At 42.7% G+C, this 25,369-nt stretch overlaps 2 protein-coding genes across 3 annotated transcripts in view; one reads left to right on the top strand and one right to left on the bottom strand.

The window, feature by feature from the left end:
* The window catches only part of LOC308103175 (frizzled-3-like), a 31,811-nt gene extending 14,059 nt beyond the window's left edge, over positions 1–17,752 (bottom strand). For both annotated transcript variants that reach the window (XM_080453067.1, XM_080453068.1), the window contains exons 1-4: positions 17,668–17,752; positions 15,379–16,044; positions 1,207–1,403; positions 97–559 (exon numbers count right to left, since the gene is read on the bottom strand). In XM_080453067.1, coding sequence (XP_080309193.1) covers positions 97–559; positions 1,207–1,403; positions 15,379–15,579 — 861 coding nt within the window. In that variant the 5' untranslated portion in view covers positions 15,580–16,044; positions 17,668–17,752. The remainder of the gene's footprint in view (positions 1–96; positions 560–1,206; positions 1,404–15,378; positions 16,045–17,667) is intronic.
* On the top strand, positions 433–25,133 carry fbxo16 (F-box protein 16; the record flags this gene model as incomplete). The annotated part of the gene is made up of 9 exons (XM_080452682.1): positions 433–534; positions 20,527–20,683; positions 21,355–21,390; positions 21,606–21,812; positions 22,064–22,228; positions 22,512–22,777; positions 23,460–23,589; positions 24,424–24,709; positions 25,084–25,133. Exons 2-9 carry the CDS (start codon positions 20,588–20,590, stop codon positions 25,131–25,133), a joined length of 1,236 nt encoding a protein of 411 aa, XP_080308808.1. The 5' UTR covers positions 433–534; positions 20,527–20,587.
* Positions 25,134–25,369: the final 236 nt, after the last annotated feature.

Raw genomic sequence — 25,369 nt, 5'->3', positions numbered from 1 at the left:
CTAGAGTTGAAGTGGTTAAAGAAGGCATCAAACTTCTCTTTGCCTTGAATTACAGAAAAAAACTAATTAATCAAGCAGCCAAACCGGTCTCTTTACCTTGTTATGGGAGCCCTGAGTCACAGTGGAGGCTCTGAACCGGCCTGGGCTTGCAGCATTGCAGGAAACCTTGTCCTCCAGCAGGAAACCCAGGAAGAACACCAGGGACACCATCATGTAACACACGGCATAGAATATAATCGGCCGTTCTGGGTATCGGAACCGCGACACGTCGATGAGGAAGGTGAGGAAGGTGAAAAGGGTGGCAGAGAGGCAGACGATGGAAACCACGCCGATGAAGTAGCGAGCGAAGACCAGCTCCTCACGCTTGAAGTACATGTTGGGGCAAGGAGGGGAGCAGTCGCGGACGCCCATGAAGCTGTAGCCCAGGTCGGGGTCAATTTTGAGCTCACGAGGGCACCAGAAGCCGTAGTCCCGCTGGACGGAAATAGGAGATTCTGTGGTCTCGGCGATGGAGAGAAGGTCTACTGGGCGGGGGTAGGTCTCATCACAGTCTGGGAACCTGGAAAAGGCGGGAGACATTTCAAGATTGATTATCATGGATTCTTCTTTTAACCGCTTAAACCCTATACTTAGTTGAACTGGGTCCCCCAAGACTCCATATTGGTCCGCACTTTTATCCCTCAACACCAAATCTTTTTAACGAAAATACCTATATCTACATTCTAAAAGCTCTATTTTCGCAGAATGTTTGACCCAGAATAGGGACACTTGGGTTCATGTGGTTAATTGGCTGGCGAATGGCGACAAGAAACTACTTGAACCAAGAGGCCAGTCATTGTCATTACTGTAAGAGCCAAAAACGAAATCAATCAATCTAAATTTTACAACAGGAAGCTCTTTATGCTACTGGAACTGTATCCAGGTGCATAAAATGTCCTAAAGTTAGCAGCGCAAAGTAAACATCTTTATTCGAAACCTTCGGCCAGAGACGCGACGTAAACAAGGTTATATAACAAGATTAGATAGATTAAAATGATCTTCTTCACCTCTCCATCATCCATCCAAATTAGTTGTGTGATGTCCATCTCCTCAGAGCCAAGTGATACCAAATGTGAGCCTTTAAATTTGATTTAAAACCTTTGTGCTATAAAGGGATGGTTGATTACCGCTGTAGTTAATCCACGAGTGTACATATAAAATACAGACCTGTGACAGTCCATCTCATCAGGCCAGTTGACTCCAAACATTTCCATGAGTTTGTAGCAGTCGCTCTTGGCTTTCAGGCAGAGGCGACGGCAGGGTAGGGTCATGCGGCCGTACTCTGTGCATACGGGGGCGTACAGCGCGCACAGGAACCCCCTGAGCTCTGGAGAACACTGCAGGTTTACCATTGGATGGAATGGCTGCAGGGGAGAGAGACAGAGAGGGGAGAGACAGAGAAAGAGGAGAGAGAGAGACAAAGTTTACAGCTGTGCTTTATTGATGGGTTTGTGTGTTGTAGAACATCAGTCTGGGAACCCATTCGGTGAAACAAATGGAAAAAGAAAAATAAGAAATTGAGGGGTGCCCCGGTAGCCAAGTGGTTAACATATGCTCACAGACTACCCTGATCAGAGAGTCCCTGGTTAGATTCCCGGCCGGCTGGACCATTTGCTGTCTATCACTCCCCTGCTCGCTGTCCAAATATAACATGATAATTTTTTTATTGTTATTGAGAACAGATTGAAAGGCCAATGACAAACAGAGGACTTGAATACATAATATGACATATCATGGGCATTATAGTATGATATTACTTTGTTTGATGACATATTGTGTTTTTGGACAAGCATACTATTGTGCCGAGGCTGAGGAAAGTATGACTTTCACAGCTAACATTGACCTTTTGGTGGCCGAAAAGTATGGGGTATTTTTGATGACATAGTACAGTGTGATTTGTTTTATGTTGTAAAGATAACATAACATTTTACAAATCCATATAAAGTCTTTATTTAGATAATTGTGGGACAAATACTGTGAATTGTTTTTATAGGAACGAGTGATGGGGTGGGGATAATATTAACAGTACTCTTTTTTTTTTTTATGATTCAATGTTTATTTGTTTTTTGTTATACACAGAAATTAGAATATAAACAAAAGGAGTGTTAAACATCAGAAGCATACATACGAATAGACAACAAAAGCAACAAAAGCAATACAATACAATACAATACAATAAATCAAATTAAGAAGAAAAAAAAAAAAAAAAAAAACAACAATGCCAAGTGATCCTGGGTATTTCCTTTACATACATTATATTCAATGAGGTAAAAGGGGGAAAAAAGAATAATCGTATGTTGCGCTACCACCACATCTCAAGTCTTGTTAGCAATGTACATTATATATCCTCCCCACTTACGGATGTATTTATCCAATCTGTCAGACCTCCTATAGGTTATCTGCTCATAAGCAGCAACTTTAATATTAACAGTACTCTTATTAGCGACTTAACTTTACCTAAGCATGAACTGCACTCAGCAGCCAGTTCATGTTCAGTTCAGTAGCAGCAGGTTAAAGGAGGGATCCTCTAGAATAGAAAATGCTGCACTCTTTCTTTTGTTTGCATCATCTTGCGGCGCTTGCATTTTCAACATGGAACTTGTACTCTCAGCCTTCATCCCTATAGAGAACCTACAGTAGCTGCACATATTGCATTTTGCCATTAGTTTTGTTCATTTTAGTCATGTGCGCCCACACTTTTGAATGGGCAATTTTCCATGTTGACTAAACAAAGTGGGCACTCGTGTTTTAGTACATCATCCTATTTTATAAATTGTTATTACATCATAACTTGCACACGGTTGTAGAACGGAGGGCAAGGACAGAAGAGAAAAGAGATAGAGAGAGTGACAGAGAGAGAGAGAAAGAGATGAGCCTCTGTGACTCATCCGTGTCATTCACCTCTAAGGAGTCCTTGAAGGGGAAAACGATTCGAGAAGGCGATTCATTAGACTCAGCTTAACGAATTTGTGTATTTTGTGAACTTGGAACCTGTTCAAACACAGAACTGGCTGGCAGAACCCAACCCTTTCCCCCCCACCCCCTTCTCCTCTCCTCCACACTCTCTCCCCTCCTCTCTTCCCATTGCTTCCTTTTCCTTCTCTAGCACTACAGAGATAGAGGAGGTGTAGAACATGCCAAGTGAAGTAACCCCCCACCCTAACACCACACACACACACACACACACACACACACACACACACACACACACACACACACACACACACACACACACACACACACACACACACACACACACACACACACACACACACACACACACACACACACACACACACACACACACACACACACACACACACACACACACACACACACACACACACACACACACACACACAAACACACACACAAACACACACGCTGTGTGGGCGGGGCTTCCAGTCAGAGGGTCTTTGTGTCAGAGGGAGGACCACGCTGTGTGACTGACTGGTTGACACACGGATGTAGCGTCACACAAACACCCACACACACAAACACACACAAGAGGCTTTTATAGACATGTACTGGTGTGTATTATTTACCCACATACACAATCACATCCAAGTATGAATGAACACACAAACACAGCCAACAGGCATCCTGAGCGTAGGGGGGCATGTCTTTAATATGTAAATCCTCAAGGGATGGGGACGTGTGTGTGTGCGTGTGCATGTGCATGTGCGTGTGCGTGTGCGTGTGTGTGTGTGTGTGTGTGTGTGTGTGTGTGTGCCAGTGCGAGCGAGTGCGTAATGTCTTGTATGTATTCCCCCACATACAAGCGTATGCCTGCTATACATTGCATGGCTGTGTGTTTATGTGTGTAAAAACGAAAGGCTCAGCCACACCCAAGCAGGGCCAATTTCCAGCCAGACACATGTCCTTCTCCTGCTGGGGACAGAGATAGAGGCAGCGTGGGGGAGGGGTGGTGGTGGTTATTTGAGTGGGGGTACTGAAGGGGATTGCACTGCTGTGTTAAAATACAAATTAACAAATGTGTCCACTCCACCATCTGTTAAGCAGAGATGTATGAGACCGTGACTGAATTTGCAGCAGCTTTTCTATAAATAAATAAATGAAGAAATAAATAAATAAAACTCATGAGCCAGATCTGATCTTTTCTTTGTTGGCTAAAAGTGAGAATAAAGAAAAAGCCTGCACACTCGTGGAAACCAACGTTTCGACCACGCAAGGTCTTCTTCAGGGAATGTTGGCTTTGTTGGCTAAAAGAAAATAAACGAACAAACAAAAACACACATAATGTGACAATGTAATGAAATTGGAGACTGACATATATAACAAATATTTAGTAAGTAGTCAAACCAATAAAATAGCAATTTAATGCAACTATGACAATGACGTCGTATAATGCGGGATTTAACATCGGTCTCTCTTCTTTATGTTCGGCAGCATAATTGGAGCTGAATCCAAATAAAGCCTCACAATGTATCCCCACCCTAATGCCTGATTTATACTTGGCTGCACGTATAAATCAGCTTTAAGTCATCATTACATGACACCTCTGCACTAGTCTCAACAGTGTGTTTGAGCTCAGCATGCCACCCACATGTCACCTCTGTATGCAAAAGGGATTAGAATGGCTGTTAGGCTTGGCCCCGCCAAGCACAAAACACGCACGAAACGCAGCCTTTGTTACATAGCTCACACATTACTGACAGCAGGATTTTCAACCGTCTTGGGAAAGAGACAAGCAAGCATTGGAGAAAAGCATCAAGGTATTTAAGCGAGATAATTCACCTTGCGTATGAGGGATCAGTCGTTTTCCTTGAGCGATGACAGGGAATGTGATGAATGGGATCTATGTTCAGAGTCCACAAATGGAGGGCTATCTGAATGCACACTATTCATGTTTAGTCTCTTGCACAAGGGAGGCCATTTAACCACTTAAAATCTATATACTTTGCTGACAGGGGTGTCCCAGGGGTCCGTCCTTGGCCTACTACTTTTTTTCCTTCTACACCAAACCTCTTACCCGAAAATAGCAGATCTACAAGATCACAAGGCATCGCAAACGCAAAACGTTGTGAGCTTGTAGATCAGATATTTTCTCCCAATCTTCACCTATTATGACATGTCCAGAATAGGGACGCTAGGGTTCAAGTGGTTAAAAGGTTAAAGGCCCTAACTTAAGCTCACCTGTATAGGAACTAACTGCGGCTCCAGTGACTGACGCCACTAGTTGTACTAGATGCACCGTTTTGCAGTTTTGCACCTGCGTGAGAGAAAATAACTCTCCATACCAGGAGGTGGCACAGAGGAAACAAACTACAACGGTTACTACGGTTTTGATCCCCCTTTAAATAAAAGGTAAAAGATAGTAGGTAATGGTTTGAGTCTTTAGCCACTTTAGACAGTGCCAATCTAGCCGATCTAAGTATACAACGCGTTGCATCGTCGTTGCGATGTGTTGTGTGCTAGTAGATGGGCTATTTGGGGCCAAAAAATAGGGATGCCAGGTTGAAAGTGGTTAACAGGCTATGTGATTATATTTGATCTCGTCAAAAATGAACCTTACTGACCGCCTTTGCCAGGCCACGGTCCTGTGACATCTATTACCTCCTCAGTGGTGTGTTGTCAGCGTGAGTCAACCACTCGGACATGATGATCTAATGCAGCTAAAGTAAGTCTGTATCTGGGGCTTCCCACTGCATTTACCCTGCAGGCCACAGGACGCAATGTACCGTACAATATACTGTACTGTACTTTGATGTGATGTGCTATGCCCAGATAATGTACAGAGATACAAGTTATATATAGTCTGTGTGTGTGTGTGTGTGTGTGTGTGTGTGTGTGTGTGTGTGTGTGTGTGTGTGTGTGCGTGCGTGCGTGCGAGTGTGTGTGTATGTATGTATGCGTATGCGCACATGTGTGTGTACAACAAAGGCCGGAAACGCTGGATAGTAAAAGAAGGAAATAACCCTCAGCATCCATTTTCCCTCTATTCATCGTGCTGTACTCCATCTCTGCCTTTTTCTTTCTTTCCGTTTTCTTCTTATCACACCTCAGCTCATCCATGCATCCATCCATTCAAATGCCTCTTTCTTCCCAGCTCTCTGGTCCCTCCTTCCCTCCCTCCATCCTCCCTTCATCCTCTCCTCTCATCTCCTCCTTCCCTCCATTCACCAGTTGTACTACGATCCAGGCATCGGTCATAACCAGCACATCAGTCTGTGTGTGGTGCATCTCTGGTGTTAAATAGAGCCTGACCGATATATCAGTAATCATTTGACTTTTCCGAAGCCATCGGTGTCAGCAGTTATGCAGTCGATGTGCTCCAATTTCTAACCACTTTCAACATGGTCTCGCTATTTTTTATATGTCACTACAGGCATGTGCGATGCGTTGTGAGATTTTAGTTCTGCTTTTCTTTTTTATTCCATTTAGGACTTCAGTGGTTAAATAAAATGAAGTTCACTTCATGTGTATTTTATATTTACTTGTTTGCTTGTGTGTGGTATAAATAAAGTTAAATGTTCTTTTCAGATAAAACATCAATAATCGGTTGTCTAGGACTCTCCAAACATCTGGCATTGGTCAGGCTCCACTGTTAAATGGAAAATACGGTCTAGTGATGTCTTCATCCACCCAGCAATACTAACATGGCGAGACCAACGTCTTAAGGCCATTATATATGTATGTATGTATGTATATGTATACATACACACACACACACACACACACACACACACACACACACACACACACACACACACACACACACCTAGTAGGATTAAACCCTATATCCATCCACACAGCAAACAGCTGGTGAGCCTCCAGTTGGTCGGTCGGTGACTGGATGCTGTTGCCCCAGAGCCGCCTGCCCATGTACGGAGAATCAAGCGTGTAATACAGAATTCTGTGGAGTGCTGTAGGCCTAGGGGAGGCTATGTAATTTCGCTTTGCAACGCGCTTGCCAACGTCGTTACGTATTCATGGGAGTTAGTTATGAGATTTTTTGATCTTCGTATGGAATATAATACGCCACAGTGGAAACGGCAGCCTCACACGCAGTCAGACACATTAATTAAAAGACATAAAGCCGTAGTATGTGTGTGCGTGTGCATACGTGTGTCTGTGTACTGTACACGCACGCGCGTCTGCGAGCGTCTCCTCCGTGATGCTGACGTAATTAGAGTTTGATGAGAAGCTGCTTTGCAGAGTGTCGACGCCGGTCGCTGCAGTTCGGTGATGGATGAATCATCGACAATGAAGCCCCATCACAACCAACTGGTCTCCAGTGATCTACTCTTCTACAAATGCATCTGAGTCACCTCGCTTCTCTTCGTCTATCCCCTCCCTCCCTCCCTCCCTCCATCCATCCCTTACTTTATTTTGCCCCCCCCCCCTCCCTCTCTCTCTCTCTCTCTCTCTCGCGGTTCTCCAATTCTCTGCATTCTCCACCTCTGCACCATGGCGACGGGTGATGCATCATGCAGGGAGGAGGGGTGGGGAGGTGGGGGAGCAAGGGTTCGAGGAGGTCAGGATGCGGGGCGGAGGGGGACCACCTCCCGGCAGCCAAGAAAGCCCCTGCCTCCCTTTGTTAGCAGTACAATTGGGAGCGTTTCCTGGGCAACCGGTGTGCCCCCGCGTATGGGGGGAGGGCAAGGACAAAAGAGAGAGAGAGAGAAATAGAGAGAGAGAGGGAAAGATAGAAGAGAGAGGGAGGGATGGGCCTTAGCGACTCATCCGTGTCATTCACCGCTAAGGAGTGTTTGAAAGCCAAGCGCACTGATTGTGTGTAACAAACGCACACGGCTGGCCGGACACACACACGACACACACACACACACACACACACACACACACACACACACACACACACACACACACACACACACACACACACACACACACACACACACACACACACACACACACACACACACACACACACACACACACACACACACACACACACACACACACACACACACACGACACACACACACACTAACTAGAATAGTTGTTGTGCAGAAAAAGGACTCACTGTCTGGATGTGCTTCTCATTGACTTGGAGGCCAATAAACATGGTGTTGGACATTAAATAAAACAAGAGGTTGCTTTATGCCACGGGTCACGCTGAGCAGGGTTTATCAGACCATAATATGTATGTGCGTGTGCGTGTGTGTGTGTGTGTTTATATATGTGAGACTAGTCTACCTACTTGCTAGCTCTTAAACTAAGTGTAATGACCAGTGAGTTTTGCCTACGGCACTGAGCATGTCTGACAGACTGGCAGCCAACAGGGAGCCAAGTCAGCATTTTAAACACACACACCTTGCCTCTTTAGAAATCCATTCACACTGCATGGGTGGGGTAACTAGGTTATCCTATACAACAGCTGTAACAGAACACGGTTTATCTGCAGTCGCTGTAAACCTGAGACAAGCAGCTAATAAGATGACCCCAAACCACAAGGAAACGGGTGTAAATGGCTGTTTAGAGACCATGGACTTTGTCCTGTCCTGTGTATATCCTCTGCTCTGACTACGAGACATGATGAACATTAACCACTTAAGCCCTATTTACACTTTGTTGTACAACAAAGAGCGAAAATAGACGTTCTACAAGCTCAGAACACACCGCATCGTGACTCATTGAAAGCTTGTAGATCTGCCATTTTCGCAATTATTGAAAAGATCTGAAAACTGTGCGGTGAACCGATAGCCGAGTGGTACCACATGGGATCCGATGCCTGACAGCGAGTCAGTGATCAGTCAGTGATTCCTGGCCGGATCATTTACGGCTGTCATTCCCCTACTCTGTCTCCGCGTTAACTGCCTCTATCAAATAAAAACATTTGGAAACTTTTCGCCTGTAATGACATACCCAAAAGAGGGAAGGCAGGTATAAAGTGGTTAAGTGAAGGATCATAGAGCAGCGCATGGCAGTTGGGGTGTTGTCCATTATTCAGTGTGGTGCCCTGGCTGTAGGGCTGTAGGGCTGTAGGCCATATGCCATGTGCACACTGAGCTGACAACAAAGGCAATCCACTTGCTGGAGAATACCACTGTAAATAACCAGAGTATCTCATTGCACCGTGGTGTGTTTGTCAAATCTATTCATGATGTGAGCGTGTTTACTTGCACTAATGTACATAAATAAGTGTACTTGATGAACATGCATATACCTTACATTGCCGTGCATTCTCCATTTTCCTTCCCCCTAATTCTGCACATTCCCTATTGCTGCTAAGAGGTTTTTTAAAGAGGGTTAGAATTAATTAGAATTGCAGATCAATACTATATCAATATATCAATATTCACAAGCTACTCATTTGGTATCGATTCATTAAAGAAAATATTATTATTTATTTTTTAAATTCAGCTTCGCATTTATAATGCGGAATCCTTAATCCTTTAAAGATGATTCCCAAAGAAACAGAGTCATCACAGTGAGCCTAAGGATGATGGTTGTTGCTGACTAGTAGCCTATGGAAGATCCAGGTTTCTGTCATTTTATGAAGGTTGATCCCCAATAAAAAAAACTCCCTGGAAGGAGGTCCTTGATGTTAAGGGAAATTCCAAAGCTCTGATGAAGTCAAAACACCACTGACAGACTCTATAGCATATGAAAGCAGTGTGGTTTTAACAAGTGGTATGGACATCAATAACTGAACAGTTAAATAGATAATTGGTTGGTGTTGCTGCTGTGTAGCACTTTATTGTTGCACCGTTACTGTCATGAGTAGAAAAAGGTGTAAAAAGTCATGACCAATTTAAGATCTGGTAATATATCCTGACAAAACTGGCTCATTCTCATGTTTCCATGCATTCCATACATTGGTATAGACTTAGCATGGTCTCCAAAGTGAAACATAAAAAAATCATAGAAACAATGTTTTCTGCAAGATAGAGGTGAATCATTTTGTAGAGAACAACCTCATACATCATACGTAGTCACAATCCCCACTGCGATCTGATTACAAGTAAGCACAGTTATGACTGGCAATGTCATTTATTATGGTGATCATAAACTACGCCATAATACTGCTTCACAGTCTTGTACCATAACCCATAAGACGCTAATGCTATATTTGCTGGCTGGATGAAAGCTCATACCTACCACTAAACACAGTCAAATCCACAGTGTTACAGTAATTTAACCACATTAACCCTTGCGTTCCTATTTTGGCCAGGATGTCATTATAGGCAAAGTTTTTCAAAACAAAAAAAATAATAATCACATTCCAACCTACAAACTCACAATATATTTAGATGCAGCGCATTGTGAGCTTGTAGATCGGCTATTTATAAATAGCCAAACTATAAAATAGAGCTTCAGTGTTTCACTTTCAGTTAAACACACACACACACACACACACACACACACACACACACACACACACACACACACACACACACACACACACACACACACACACACACACACACACACACACACACACACACACACACACACACACACCACACACACACACACATTACTACCCGTTTACTACTGCCATGACAACTGAATTTCCCTCATCGGATCAATTAAGGTCTATCCCTCTATAATCCTTAGTTTTAATTTAACTGCGAGGTACACCCTTGCAGTTAAATTAACACAGGATTTTACTGTGCGCATGCATACTCTATTCTCCTGTCCCCCACATCAGTCAATTCAAGACCAACACCTATAAAAGGGAGGTTCTATCCTCCTATTTTCCTTCCCCCCATGTGCCACTCAAACCAGCACTTATTACAAAAGAAGAATAAACGGGGGGTGGGGTGAGGTTGATGCTCCATTTCCCTGTCCCCGTGTACCACTCAAATCCGCAAACAGAAATAGCAGATTCCCATCCCCACTGTCCCCGAGGCCACTGTCCCACTTCAGCTGGGAGGTCATTCAACGGTCAGAGATGACAGACCAGGCGTGGATTTACACAACAGAAAATCCCGCTTTCCGTAAATGAATCGTTCACTGTGTGGCTTCTCCATGTTCAGACAGCCATGAGAAGAGGAGATCTGTGCAACAAAAGGCAAAGAAAATCTCCTGTGCCAGTGTTTAAATCAAGCCTGTTAGTGAATTTCCATGCATGCTCATCATGTTGCCATTTGTCGATATGTCGTGCCAAAGCGCTAGATGAAACAAATAATCATTTGGATGGCACCATTCAGACAATCAGTACGCTTTCAATTTCCCTAGAAGATACTTGGGTGTTTAAATGGACAAATTATCCCAGGCTCATCAAAAGCCTTCTTGAAAACCAATAGACTTGGAAAAAAATAACACATTCAAGAGAGACACCACTTCAGGGGGTTTTGACAAAAACTGTGTAAGAATGGCAGCCGTTGGGTCTCGTCCAAGCCCTGGTCTCTCCATGGTGCGAGGCATTCATCATCATTATCATGGCTATTCAGCAGACTTAATTCCCTTTAAAATCGGCTGTCAATTCTCATTTGGCTGCATTCTCCCTCTCAAGGGCTTTGAATTCTCTCATGGACTTAGTCTAGAGAGAGAGCTGTTGGTGACACAACGCCGGGAGAGAGAGAGACAGAGAGAGGCGTAGTGTCTGTGATTTGGAATCTATTTGTTTTTTTTTCTGGTTTCCTAACCCAATGAGCGTTTCTCAGCATTAAAAGAGTCTTAATTGTGTGTCCATGACCAATCAAAGTGAACAGCGTCTAAAACCAGAGGCGCCTCTCTATGTTTAGCGTGTCCACAATTTTTAATCAGGCATAAAAAGCTAACCTGGTTGGAAAACACAAGATTGGGTTATTACATGTCTCAGGCACGTAGGGCCAACAATGTGAACAAGACTAAGAGTCGAAAAGCCACACTAGAACCCCCTTGGTGGTTTGAACCAACCGACAAAAAAAGCTGAATTTACTATTACTATTTGGGACTGAGAGATTATTACCAGATTAGATTATGAGATATCTCGTGTTTAGCCTGGCGGTGGCACTAGAGGCAAGGTCATGAGGTCACTCAAATAGCTAGAGTTCATCCTAAAGGTGGCTCTCCACCAAACAGACTAACGGGAGAATGACCGCCATTGCCATCCTTATTGCTTATTTACAGCTTTGAAAATTAGTCACAAACTTTATTCACCAATGTCCCAATACCACTGGATATAATAATAATAATAATAAAATAAGTTAATAAAACAACCGCCAGTGTCACAGTGTGTCAAGTACCTGTTCACCACCGCAGAGTCTAGAGATTAAAATGCACCGCAGTGCATCCGGGTAAGCAGAGCGTCTATCTATATGAACACGATTGGCCCGTGTTCAGAGGAAGAAAGCCGGGTGGGGACGGTGATCTTTGTCGCTGCACATATTCTAGGCTAGGCTGACACTTATCAGCGGGGGTTGTTGAACGGGAGGAGTGGGATGGAGGTGCTACGTCCTCCCGGTGGGGGCTCCTCACTGGCAGGTGAGCCAATAGGATAAACAGAAGTAGCAACACAGAAATGTAAGGGGATGATTAATTGGCTAAATGACTTAATTGTAAATTGGGATATAAAAAAGGGTAAAAAATGAACACACACACACACACACACACTACTAAAAAAAAAAACTTTCACCCTGGCGTCCTTATTTAAAACATTATTTTTCTTTTTTTTTCAACACGTCCCATTGCTTGTAGGGTGGCTATTTTTATTTTCTTTGCACACTCATTCTTGGAACACTCAGGATTGTACAGTGCACTCTGAATAAAAGCCTGTGCTCGGCTCTGCCAGGCTCAGTGAGTACAGATGCGGTGTGGTGTAATGTGATGCGATGCACGCTCACGGGGGTTACATAACCCCTGGATTTTTAATGGCACAAAACTCCTCCTCCCTCCATCACTCTATCTCTCCTCCCTGTGTATCTGGAGTACAGCTGAGCGCAGAGCCAGGCACAGATGGTCGGGCAGACATACCATCTATGTGTGGCAGAGGCAGGGAGAGGTCAGAGGGGAGAGCTGGGAGAGGAAGGCAGCATACAATATGGATGAATACACTAAAAGGACGGCTAGAGGACGGATGGGTGAATAGAAATTAATACGAGGACATAACGGATGGATAAATCAGTTCGGATGAATAGTTTAGACAAATAAGATGAGGAAAACATGGATGGGTAAACAAATAAATATTTGGAATTACGGATGAATAGTCCCAAACAGAGACAGGTGGATACAAAAGCCTGAGTTATACTTGGTTTGCTCGCGGGTGTCGTAGACGATCTACAAGCTCACAAAGTGCAGCAGTGTGAGGCACCGTGCGTAGATTGAGCTTGTACATCTGCTATTTTCAGTGCACAACTAAGTATAAATCAGGCTAGACAAAGAGTGTGAAAGATCTACAGACAGAGTCAGACAGAAAGAGAGATGGACAGAGAGACAGAGAAAAAGACAAAGACAAGACGTGAAACGTGTGTCATGTCGACCAGTAACTGCTGGATAGACTGAGGGTCCGTGGGATCTGCATACTGTACATGAAAGATGGGATTAATCTAATGAGGTGATGCATCTGCTCCGTGATTGAGTTCAAATGCCTACATCGACGGATAGAGGATAGACGAAAAGAGGATAACACTAAACTACAACAATCAAATACTATGAGCCGTAAATCTATAGATAATCTATGAGAAGCAATAAAACGTGGGATAATTTCAGGAATCCAGGCTTAACTCCATCAGAAGCAAAGAGAAACTAAAACAATGCCTTGTCTTGTTGGCAGTGCCGTGTGTTTACTTGGAAAGATTGGAAAGAAACCCACGTTAAGTCCACCACAGACTTCTACAAAGCCTGTCATGTAAAAGGTTTTAGACAAGAGACATTGATTTTAACAGCCTCTAGATGTTGTAAATCATCGCACCCATCACTGCAACAAAGCTCGCCGGGATTGGATACCATTTTGGAATAAGATGCTGCCTTATATAGCACAACAGTGTTTTATTAATAATGCACCATAACTGAAACCGCCATGCCCCCTACCCCACACAAATACCTCCAGGAGAAATCTTAATTTCTACTTAATGATTTGGAAATATGCTCACAGTCCCTGAGGCCAGATGAGCAATACGAAAAGTAGGCTAGCACTTTGGTATTATCAACAATTAGCAGCTAACTATGGTGTGAAGTTAAGTTATCTAGGCTGCTAAGGTGCTACCAGGATGTCCATGGGGCAGAATGCACAGCAGAAAACCACACTTGACCTTTAACTCGATCATTTCACAAACCCACAATAAACGGAGAGGTTGTGTGTGTGTGTGTGTGTGTGTGTGTGTGTGTGTGTGTGTGTGTGTGTGTGTGTGTGTGTGTGTGTGTGTGTGTGTGTGTGTGTGTGTGTGTGTGTGTGTGTGTGTGTGGGAGAAAAGGAATAGGCCAGTCTCCCAGATACAGATACAAAACAAAATGTGTGCGACGACAAATGTCACGTTCCTTCAGTTCTTACATAAAATAAAATGTGAGCGACCCAGAAGAAGATAGGGGTGCCTGGAAAAGGTCAGAGAGAGAAAAAAGTTTTTAAAAAAAAGTAAAAGAAAAAGGGGAACAGCAAAAGGTCACAGAATGCAAAACAAATTTAAAGGCACTATTTTCAGAAAACCCTGTATGTTTAAGATAAAACAGCAATATTTTTAGATGTACGGTTGGTCTTTGTTTAGCAGCACACATTGTGTTGCGTTTCAGGGCTCAAGTCACATGTCTATGACTCAAATCATAAAGGAATATTAAGCTTCTTAACCTACTTCTGCTTGGACCCAAATACAAAAAAAACTCTCTCTCAATGAGACCCAAGCTCATTAAAACGTTAGTTGTGCATATGCAGAGGGCCATCCGATCCAAGGCCATGGGGACCTATTTGGGTCACTGACTCATAGTTTTAAACAACTTAAACCCTATATACTTCATTGACTGAGGTCCCCCCCTAGTTGTACACTTAAGTTGGTCCCCCTTACACCAAATCTCTTCACTGAAAATAGCATACTCACAACAGTTCAAAACACATCGCTTTGTGGATCAGCTATTTTTGCAGAAAGTCCACATATTATGACATTCCCAGATTAGGGATGCCAATGCTTGTATACACTTGTAGATCTGTAATATTTGCCAAATGTTCACCTGTATGCCCAGAATAGGGATGAGGTAGGTCAGTGTAGACTAGAGAGACAGGAAACCCAGGCAGAGAGAGAGGAAAGCAATCTGATACGAACCTGCGAGTCCTCCTCACGCTCACAAGGCACATATGGTATAATAATATACAGACCATTATGGTCTGTATACTATTACTGACTGAGCCACCAGAATCTTGGCTTTATATGAAAAAAAATCAACAAACATCAAAACTAGTGTCACATGGTTTCCCTATGTGAGCATTCAGAACCTTACCTCCATGGCGAGAGCTGCAGTCTGCTGGTCATAGTGGTTCAGAATGTTGGGCATGAAGGTGCCGTTGTATGGGAGCCCCTGGCACATGCGCAGGGTGATGGGCTCGCAGGTGAACGTGCTGTGGCTGCCCGCCGCTGCGTCCATGGGTATCGCCACGCACGCCGCGAGCATGGACACCGACAGCACCCACAGGAGACCCATGGTGTGGGTCAGCACAGCACAGGGTACAGACCAGAACACCAGACACCCAGGGTGGGGATTAGGGAGACGGTTGGACAGCACCAAGGTACAGCATCAGCTTGGTTCAGCAGGAATCGCTGCAAAGGGTGGGCCAAAGAGCTCAGTGATGGTGACGGGACACAAGGTTTACGGGCCGTCTGTAACAGCGAGTCTGTGACTGCTCCTTCTCTTTGACTCAGAAAGAAACAGTCCACATCGTCGGTAGGCAAAATCCAAGATGGCCATGGCTGAGGGTGTTCACATCCATCACCAGCAGACTTTCAGTCACCAATTTAGAGAATTCCATTTGTCATAATCCTCCATCAACTGAGAATTATAAAGGTCCCTTGTAGTTGTAATCTATGTAGATTAGACTTTTCTGCCTGAAGACCATGGAGGAAGAGAATTGAAGACAGATGCAGAGTGAGATGATGTTTGGTCAGGGATCTGAAAAATACATACACAGTACATGTAATACATAGTCAAATACATCTTTTAATTTATTCAACATAGGCTATAGCCTATATGGTGTATTTTGTACTTGGCCTGAAAATGACCCCAATTTCATAATAATTGAAATGGGCTAATTAGATAAAGCAACCCACAATGGGCTGCTGTTTAAAGAAGGTTAGTAATTGCTTTCACGGTCTGTAGGGTGGGTGGTGATATGGATTAATGAATAAACATCATTAATTCATATACTATTCAGCTCACCACTTAAAAATCCTACATGGTTAATTGCGTGAATAATTGCAAGTTATTACATTTACAGTAGCCCACAGTAGCCTACGCACCCATGGTATAACCCATGAAGCCAAATATAAAATGTAATTTGATTGATTGATTGAATATTTTATTAACAATTTGCAAACTGGTACAGTACAGTTTCATACAAAAGGATGCTAAAAGGATAAACTCAAGAAAGCACTATGGCATGTTTCCATTGGGGTCCTGTGTATTCAATTCATCGAAACATTTAAAGACAAACAATAATTTACAATAATGCACACAAAAAAAATCATATTAAACGAGTAGTAGCCTACTCAAAAAGAAAGAATAATTAGAATACTTCGAAGTTTGTGGCAACAAAACCTCAAACTGATAAGCAAAGCACTTAATTGATCAGCCATTTGATGATTGAATTGATGTTTAGGCCTAATATGCACTCTATAATAATGTATATAAATATATATCCTGGACCTATATACTGCGCCCATTACCTGTCCTGTGCGTAATGCCATGGGCGTGCTGGTTGATTCCTGTTCACGGACCACCGCTGCTGCCGGTTCATTCACCAATTAACGTGTAACTAACTATGAATGCATCGTCAGTATAAAGTATAAATGTGTCCTATCTATCGGTCATCATCTGTCGGTTCATCATCATCTGCTCGGTCAAATAACGCGTAACAGAGATAAACATTGAGGCCCTGATAGCCTCAAATAATGTCATGCAACGCAGCGGAACAAAAGATGACGGTTACTTCGTGCGTGTGTGTGTGTGTGTGTCTCGATAGTAACCGTATGTATGGAAGCTCGCCTATCCACCAATGTTGCCAGATTTTGTGAGAGAAATAAGCAACCAGGCCTATGGAAACAAGCCCAAAAGAAGCGACTAGGCCACATGAGCACTCTCGACGCGTTGTGAGCTTGTAGATCTGCTCTTTAAAAAAAAAAACATCTTGAAATAAAATGTGGAATATTTGGAAACGTTCTGAAACATTCTAACAGCACAAATAGGCTACATATTAATTTGGGTGGTCCATGATGAGAACCACTGGTTTAAGCAAGTACACTTTAGAAACAAGCCCCAAAAAAACGCAACCCGCAACTAACAAATATTTACAAGCAACTTTACAGAAAAATAAGCCAAAAGTCACTTATAACAAGCGGACATGGCAACACTCTCCTGTATCCACGTTAAAGCGCTGCCTCCGACCGGCGGCTCCACTGCTTTCATCTCTTCACCATTCATTCCACAGAGTGTGTGGCGATGGCGACACAGTTACACATAAAAAATGTTCGCTTTGTGGAAATGCGTTAATTTCTATTTATTTTATAAGAACTTTACCTTGATATTGTGTAGAAGATTCACGTGTGTGTGGCTGCGGGGGTCTTCGCTGCTCCTCGGGTTGCAGTAACAAACAATGAGTGAATAACCCACCACCTCCTCCTCCTCCTTCTCCTCCTCCTCCTCCTCCGCCTCTCTTCAGTTCTCACAGCAGGTTTACGACGTCCCCGTCAGTGTTGCCATGTCCGCTTATTATAAGCGACATTGTCTGTGAAGTTGCATGTAAATATTGGTGGTTGCGTTTTTTGGGCTTGTTTCTAAAGTGCAGTTGCTTATTTGGGCTTATTTCCTAATGTTGTTTAAACCAGTGGTTCTCAAACATTTTCATTTCAAGGACCCACCATCTGAAAATATTTGATGCTAGTTTTGTGTTGTTAAAATGTTTCAAAATATCCCAATTTTTATAGTGCTCATGTGACTTCTTTAGGGCTTTTTTCATAGACCATGGTTGCTTATTTCTCTCGCAGAATCTGGCAGACTGGTTCCGCGCGACTACGTATCGTGGACGAGCATGGCTATTGAAAGTAAAAACGTTAATCTATGGACTGGAGAAAGAAAGTAGTAGTAGCCTATATATAGTGTGTTGTCTTTCTGTCTGTCTGTCTATCTGTCTATCTGTCTGTCTGAGTGACTACACAGTTCAATTCTAAAATGAAATGAACATTTTAGGCCGGCATTAAAAAAAATATATATGGCTATTTACTACAGTATTAGTAGTAGTGTAAAGTAACTAGCTACATGTACTGAAGTACTGTACGTAAGTTTAAATTTTGAGATGTTTTTACTTTACTGGAGTATTTCCCAATTTTCAGTACTTTTACTTCTACTCCACTACATCTCAGAGGCAAAAATTTACTTATATACTCCACTACAATTATCTGAAAACTTTACTAGTTAGACTCTGTAGATTTTGATTATTATTACAAAACATACATTAACCACTTCAGCCATATACATTTCGGCTATTTTCAAAAGATGTTTATACATTTTATTCATTTGAAAACTTGTGAAACGGGACCTTACTTTCATACTTTTAGTAGTACAATTTTTTTAATTGTAACAGAGTATTTATACATTGCAGACAGTATTGACACTTTGGGGGAAAAATGCACTTTTTCCACCACTGATTTACTATTAGGCCTATTCCCATTCCCAATGTGTAAAAGCACAGGAACGTGGCTACTTTAACCAACACGACACAAATAGGCCTAAAAAAGTGGCAATGTAGGCTACTGTCTTCTTACATTTTCAAAAAATGGTGTCCGTAGGCTACAGTAGTCTACAAAGCACTTTATATCTGGGCAGAAGAACAATGTTACAACCTAACAGCCTGTCGACAACACATGTTACTGCCTATCACTGTGTTGTTATCAGTAACAACAACAGTTGTCGGCATTCACACATGCTGTAGTAGTAGTAATCTACACCAGTGGTTCCCAAACGTTTTTGCTCGAGACCCAAAAGAGACATTAGACGTTTGCCCCGTAACCCCGTTATCAAAGGGGGGCAAACCGTCATGGTTTGCCCGGGACCCAAACTAGTGAAAATAGCAGATCTACATGCTCACAACAGCGAGCTTGTGGATCTGCTATTTTCACTATAGGCGTACTTTAAAAAAAAATCATCTTTTTAATGATTACATTTTTTGATTTTATTTATGAAATAACCTACTTTTGAAAAATGTTGGAATTGTTTTTAATTGATGAAAAGTTTTGACTTAGTTTTTTGCTTAAACCTTTGAAATATTTTGAAATAAGATACATATATATTTTTTAAATATAGGAAACGAAAAAAAGGGGATATTTACTCGCGACCCACAAAGATTGGTCTGTTTGGGAAACACTGGTCCACAGTTGTTTCTTAACGTCCGTTGGATCCGGGGAGTCGGGGACCAAATGGACCCGGGCCCATTTGGTTCCATTTGCACACTCTCAGAGTTGAATCAACACTTTATCTCCCAGAAATAAAAGAAGAGAAATATAGGGGGGGGGGGAGTATAAATGGGTTTATGTTTACTAGCCTGCTACTGTAGTTAGTAGAGCCTATAATGTGGGTTATACTGCAGCGCCTCCCTGTGTGAGCAGCCGGGTATTTATCTCAGCAGGCGGTTGTCGCTCAAGGCAGTGTTGTCAGCAGTGTTGCCATGGCGGCTTATAATAAGCGACTTTGGGCATTGTTTTGTTTTTCTGTAAAGTTTCTTGTAAATATTGGTAGTTGCGGGTTGCGTTTTTTTGGGCTTGTTTCTAAAGTGTAGTTATTTGGGCTTGTTTCATAATTTGTGACGTGTTGTGAGCTTGTAGATCAGCCATTTTCAATGTATACAGTATGTAGGTTTAAACTAAGTGCTCATAATGGCCTAGTGCCCTAGTTGCTTCTTTTGGGCTTGTTTTCCTAGACCTGGTTGCTTATTTCTCTCACAAAATCTGGCAACACTGCCAGTTACTATGAGAAGAAGAGGGAGGGCAGTCAATGGTGCAAGCCAAGCACTCAACGTTGCTATAGTAACAACATGTAAACTGTTTTAGTAGTAAAGTGGGAAGAGAGGAGGCCCCAGAAACAGTTCTTGCACAGTGCTTCTTACCCAAGAGGATCATGAAGACTATGAGGGGCGATATATATGCCCACCATGTAGATAAGAACTGATGGTGAGTTGAATGACTGGATAGAGAGAACTATTTGCTTTCAGCAATGTGCACAACATAATTGTATTGTGTGTTGTATGTCTAATATTCTTTACTTCAATCATAACAAAGATGAGTGGAAACACACAAAACATGTTCATAAAGAATGGTGCATTCATTGTTTTAAAACCTTTTAGTTTGTTTATTCATTGTAATGCATTCTTATGTACGTGTTTAGGGAAAACACTACACTGTGATCTACCTCAATCACGTCATTACAATAGCAGTAGAACAGAAGTATGCCACTCGCACCCAGAACATCGCTGAGCTCTGCTAAGATGCAGACCAAGATGAGTGCCTGGACTCCTCTCAACCACCAGCTGTCCAACAACAATGTAAGTCATGGGCATTTTTCACCCTTTGCTATGATCCACTTAAGTCCTGTATACTTCATATTATATTATAACGAATAGCGAAATTAGCCAATCTACAAGCTCACACTATCTAAATGTTTTAGCAATTTTAGAAAATGTTAGTAGCCTAACACTTTCAACATGGCCATATTTTGGACAAAATATGGCCAGGTTGAAAGTGTGTTTAAGTAGTTGTGTGGGCCACTGCAGCCTCTGTGGGACCATCAGGTAGCATATGGTGTCATACAGGTTTATTTATTATTTGTTAGTCCATGCAGCATACGGTCAGAGAGATTTTTGGCCAAGACCAAAGCACTCTTGTGCATGGACAAATTAAAAGGCTTTATTTGAATGGCTAATACATGGCAACAATAAAAAAGACACCCACGTGTTGCGACTGAGTGTGGTTTATCAGTCACCCTGATGAGGGCCTTGCGCCACAGTGTGTGGGTGTCCTTTTTTATTATTGCCATGCATTAGCCATTAAATTAAAGGCTTTTAAATGTTTCCCTTAATATCTCCCTTTTTTGCCATTTAAGCTTGATTCGGATCAAAGCATTCACAATATAATACCTCCCTATCATCATTGTTTATTATAACGATCTTGATATGATATTGTACTTGTGATTACTTTAACAACACTTCTTCCTCAGGTATTCATGGAGAGACGAAACCTTTTGGGAAAGTGGGTAAGTCAAAAGCACATATTCAGAAATAGCATCTGTCAAGTAAAGGTTTTTACTTGATGTCTTAAGCTCACCGAAAAAAGAAATTGTTGTACGGCATAGTATGAAATCTATGAATGAATTCACTTGAAGATGCAAAAGTGGTGCAGGTGAAATAATTCTATTCTATTCTTTTCTAGTCTGTGCTATGTGGTTCATTCTGTCTTCCTACACCTCAGTTTGACAAGTGGTCTGACAGCCAGAGGAAGGCCATGTTGGAGGACTTCCTGTCCAGGTGTTCTGTGGGCCAGCTCAGGTACCTGGACCACAGTGTGAGCAGCAGACTGCCCCAGGAGGCCGCTGACTTCACCTGCCTGCTTCCCAGAGTCCTCTCCCTCTACCTGTTCTCCTTCCTGGACCCCCGGAGCCTCTGCCGCTGTGCCCAGGTACTGATCTGCTTCAAAGGTGGAGGGTCTGTGTATGGTTGTACTTTTACTGGTGATGGGTATCAATGTATTTGTAAACTGTAATCAATAAGAGAAGAATAGGAAAGAATTTATGTGTGAGAATGAATCAGCTGTTTTTGTGTGTGTGTGTGTGTGTGTGTGTGTGTGTGTGTGTGTGTGTGTGTGTGTGTGTATATGTGCATGTGTGTGTGTGTGTGTGTGTGTGTGCGCGTGTGTGCGTACGCGTGCAGGTGAGTTGGCACTGGAAGGCTATAGTGGAGTTGGACCAGATGTGGATGTCCAAGTGTCTGAGGCTGGGCTGGTGCATCAGCTTCTCCCCAACGCCATTTGAGCAGGGCGTCTGGAAGAGACATTACATAGAGATGGTGCAGGAACTGTGGATCAACAAACCTCAGGTTTGGAGACGAAACTACTGGGGCTGTAACTATCGATTATCTTCTTAGCTATACTTCTGATTACTTTTTTGTTCGATTAATATGCTTTTATAATAGACAAAATAGATGAGTCTGATTAACCACATCATACAACGGTGTCACGCTAAAATAGCTAGTTTACAAGCGATGCATTGTGAGCTTGTAGATCTGCTATTTGTGCTGTATTTGAAAATCGATGATTTTATAAAAATCCAGTATATTTGCGTGTGTGAGTGAGTCTCTTTGTGGGGTTTGAATTTTTCAGACCCCTTCTGCCCAGCAGCAGTTTGTGGTTCCAGAGGTGACAGCCATCAGCAGTACTCGGCCAGAAACGGCTGAACCAGTCGCCACCAGTGAGGTGCGTTTAGCGCCCGGCACCCAGCGAGGCAGGAGCACCCCTGGGAGGGGCTTAGGGGCATGGACAGGGAAGCCTCCCACTGGACTGCCACCCTGGAGAGATGCCGACAGACACCCCAAAGACACCCTGCGCTTCAACTACCTGGCCAACATGGACCCCATCGAACAAGCACAGTAAGACCACTTCCCTCAGGTCTGATGATCTACCCTAACAGCTGATGGTTACATTTGCTTTTATAGTCGTTTTGTTTTATAGCACTTTGAACACACAGTAAAGTGTCCTCAGTCTTAATTGGAGAGTATATTGTCTATTCAAGAGTGTGGGAATGGCAGTGTGAAGGGAAATGAGAAGTTATTGGATTAGTTGATACCTTAGGAAATTGTCCCCATTAACTGCCGGCAAAGCAAAAGCAAAACTGTTATCTCACTTGATTTGAAGAATGTATATTGGGTTGATAGTCTGTCCAAAGCACACTTACTTCACCTCTGACGGTAAAAAATACAGCAACAGTTTTGAAGTTGCAGCAGTTTTGGTTACATTGCTTTTAATCGTGCAGCCATTACTGTACCTCCAAATTGTTCAAAACATTACATTTTAAGGTCTTTCTTAAATAGTGAAAATAACAAATCTACAAGCTCACAAGATGTCGCTTGTAGATTGGCTATTTTCACATTAGTTGTACGACTAAGTACAGTATATAGGGCTTAAGTGGATCTCCCCTGTTTTTTGTTTATTTTTTTCCCTCCACAAATCGAACCCTGCCTACCTCATTAGTGCTTTATTGCTGCATATAGTGAGAATTGTTTCCCCCGGTTGCACGTGACCACCACTCACCAGCTCTAAATCTCTCCTCAGGCAAATGAGAAGCAGATATGCGGCCCCCACCACCACCACCACCACCACCACTAACAGGGCCGACCCAGACAACACACGGAAAAAAACCTTGTCTGAGGCCAATTATAAACTACGCAAAGCCAAGTCACTGGTAAACTAGCACTCTCACATCCATTATGGTGATAACCTGACTGTAACAGAGAGACCCCCATTACCTGACTCTGCAGGGGAACTCCCCAGAGACACCACCACCCTGCATAATGCACTGTGCATTATGGTCGAGCCATTACAGGGAAAATTCATGATAATTACGAGTTCCACACAGAATGGAGGATGATGGAGGACAGAGGAAGAAAAAGATAATAATGCTGATGATGGTGGAGAGGGGAGGGGGGGGGGGGTGTTGAAAGAAAGGGCACATTGAATATGGAATAAACACTTCAGTCTCTGTTGAAATGCTCTGCGGAGAGGATAGAATAAAAGTAGAATTCTGTTCCATATTATTATGCTTTAGGCTCAACTTTTATTTAAATTTTAAGATATATCTTGGACATTTAATGCTTTATTCAGATACTGTTGGACAGTGAACAGAATGACATAAAAGGTAGGAGAGAGAGGGAGGGTGACATGCAGTAAAGCACCTCAGGTCGGATTCAAACTGGGGTCAGGTGTGAGAAGGACTATACCCTTATGTGGTATGTGCTCTTACTAAAAACTATATTGCAGTCACAAACGTTTTCAACGTATCTTCATCGTAGTGCTTAATGCCCATCAACTGTTACTTGAAGTGTAAACAGTACTTTTACTGGGTGGGTTTTTAAGGGAGTGTTTTTCATTCACTTACCTCTACATTCCAAATTGCCTTTAATAGTTAATATATTGTTCTGATGAATGCAAATTCATCTATCTATCTATAGTACAATATACACACACATATATATATATAACATCCATGTCATTCATCTTATTTTTTCCTTTCTCTCAGATGACTCTGTCCCTTGACCTCAGCTCCATCTTGAGCCCCCTACCACCCTCCCATCCTCCTCCTCCTCATCATCATCATTATCATCAACATTATCACAACCAGAGCAGACCTGACTGGGCCACTCGCAGCCTGGACTATCCCATGATGACCAAGGACACGGCAAGGAGCTTGGTGCGCTCAGCCCAGTGGAATGCTGGGATACGCCCGGGGCCAGTGAGGTCAGCGGTGCCTCGGCTGAGTCTGGAGGGACTGAGTGCATCACTGCGCTCGCACCGCACCGCTCCCAGTAAGACTACACACAGACAGTGGGGGGGGGACAATGCTCTTTGTACTTGTATATTGAAAGAAGGGCTGCAACTATAGATGATTTTCTGAGAGATTAATCAGTATTTGTATTTTTTATGTATCAACAAATCGATGCAAAGATTTGAGTTAAAAAAATCACATTAAAAAAATATATATATATATTCCAAGATCTTTAAAAAAAAAAACAGATCTACAAGCTATGAGCATGTATATCTGCTATGTTTGAATAGCCAACCAATGTGCTATATATTATAGCTAAAAATCTAAAATGACCCAGACTGCTTTCCCGCTTTTAATAGGTTAAATGTTCTTGTAATTATTTGCTAATTACCTGAGTATCTCCCTCTGTCTCAGGTACTCCACTATTTGAAGGTCAGCCATGGACCACATTGACTGCCTCTTAAGGCACAGATGAGGAGTGAGTCACATTGCCCCCCTCAGGAGGATTTCAGAACTACAACACACACCTACTGTAGGACTATGTACATGAGAATTTTCAACCATGGCAGTATTCTGAATGAAGAGTGGTTAATTATCTTGAACTTCAGTATACTACTCATAAGGAATCCAAATAATAGATAGGCTACTTGATGCATAAATTCCAAAATGAATTATCCACTATTTGGAACAAAACACAGTC

The sequence above is a fragment of the Gymnoscopelus braueri genome (genome assembly GCF_963280865.1).
Source record: "Gymnoscopelus braueri genome assembly, chromosome: 16".
Lineage (NCBI taxonomy): Eukaryota > Metazoa > Chordata > Actinopteri > Myctophiformes > Myctophidae > Gymnoscopelus > Gymnoscopelus braueri.
This window is presented reverse-complemented; position numbering and strand designations above follow the sequence as displayed.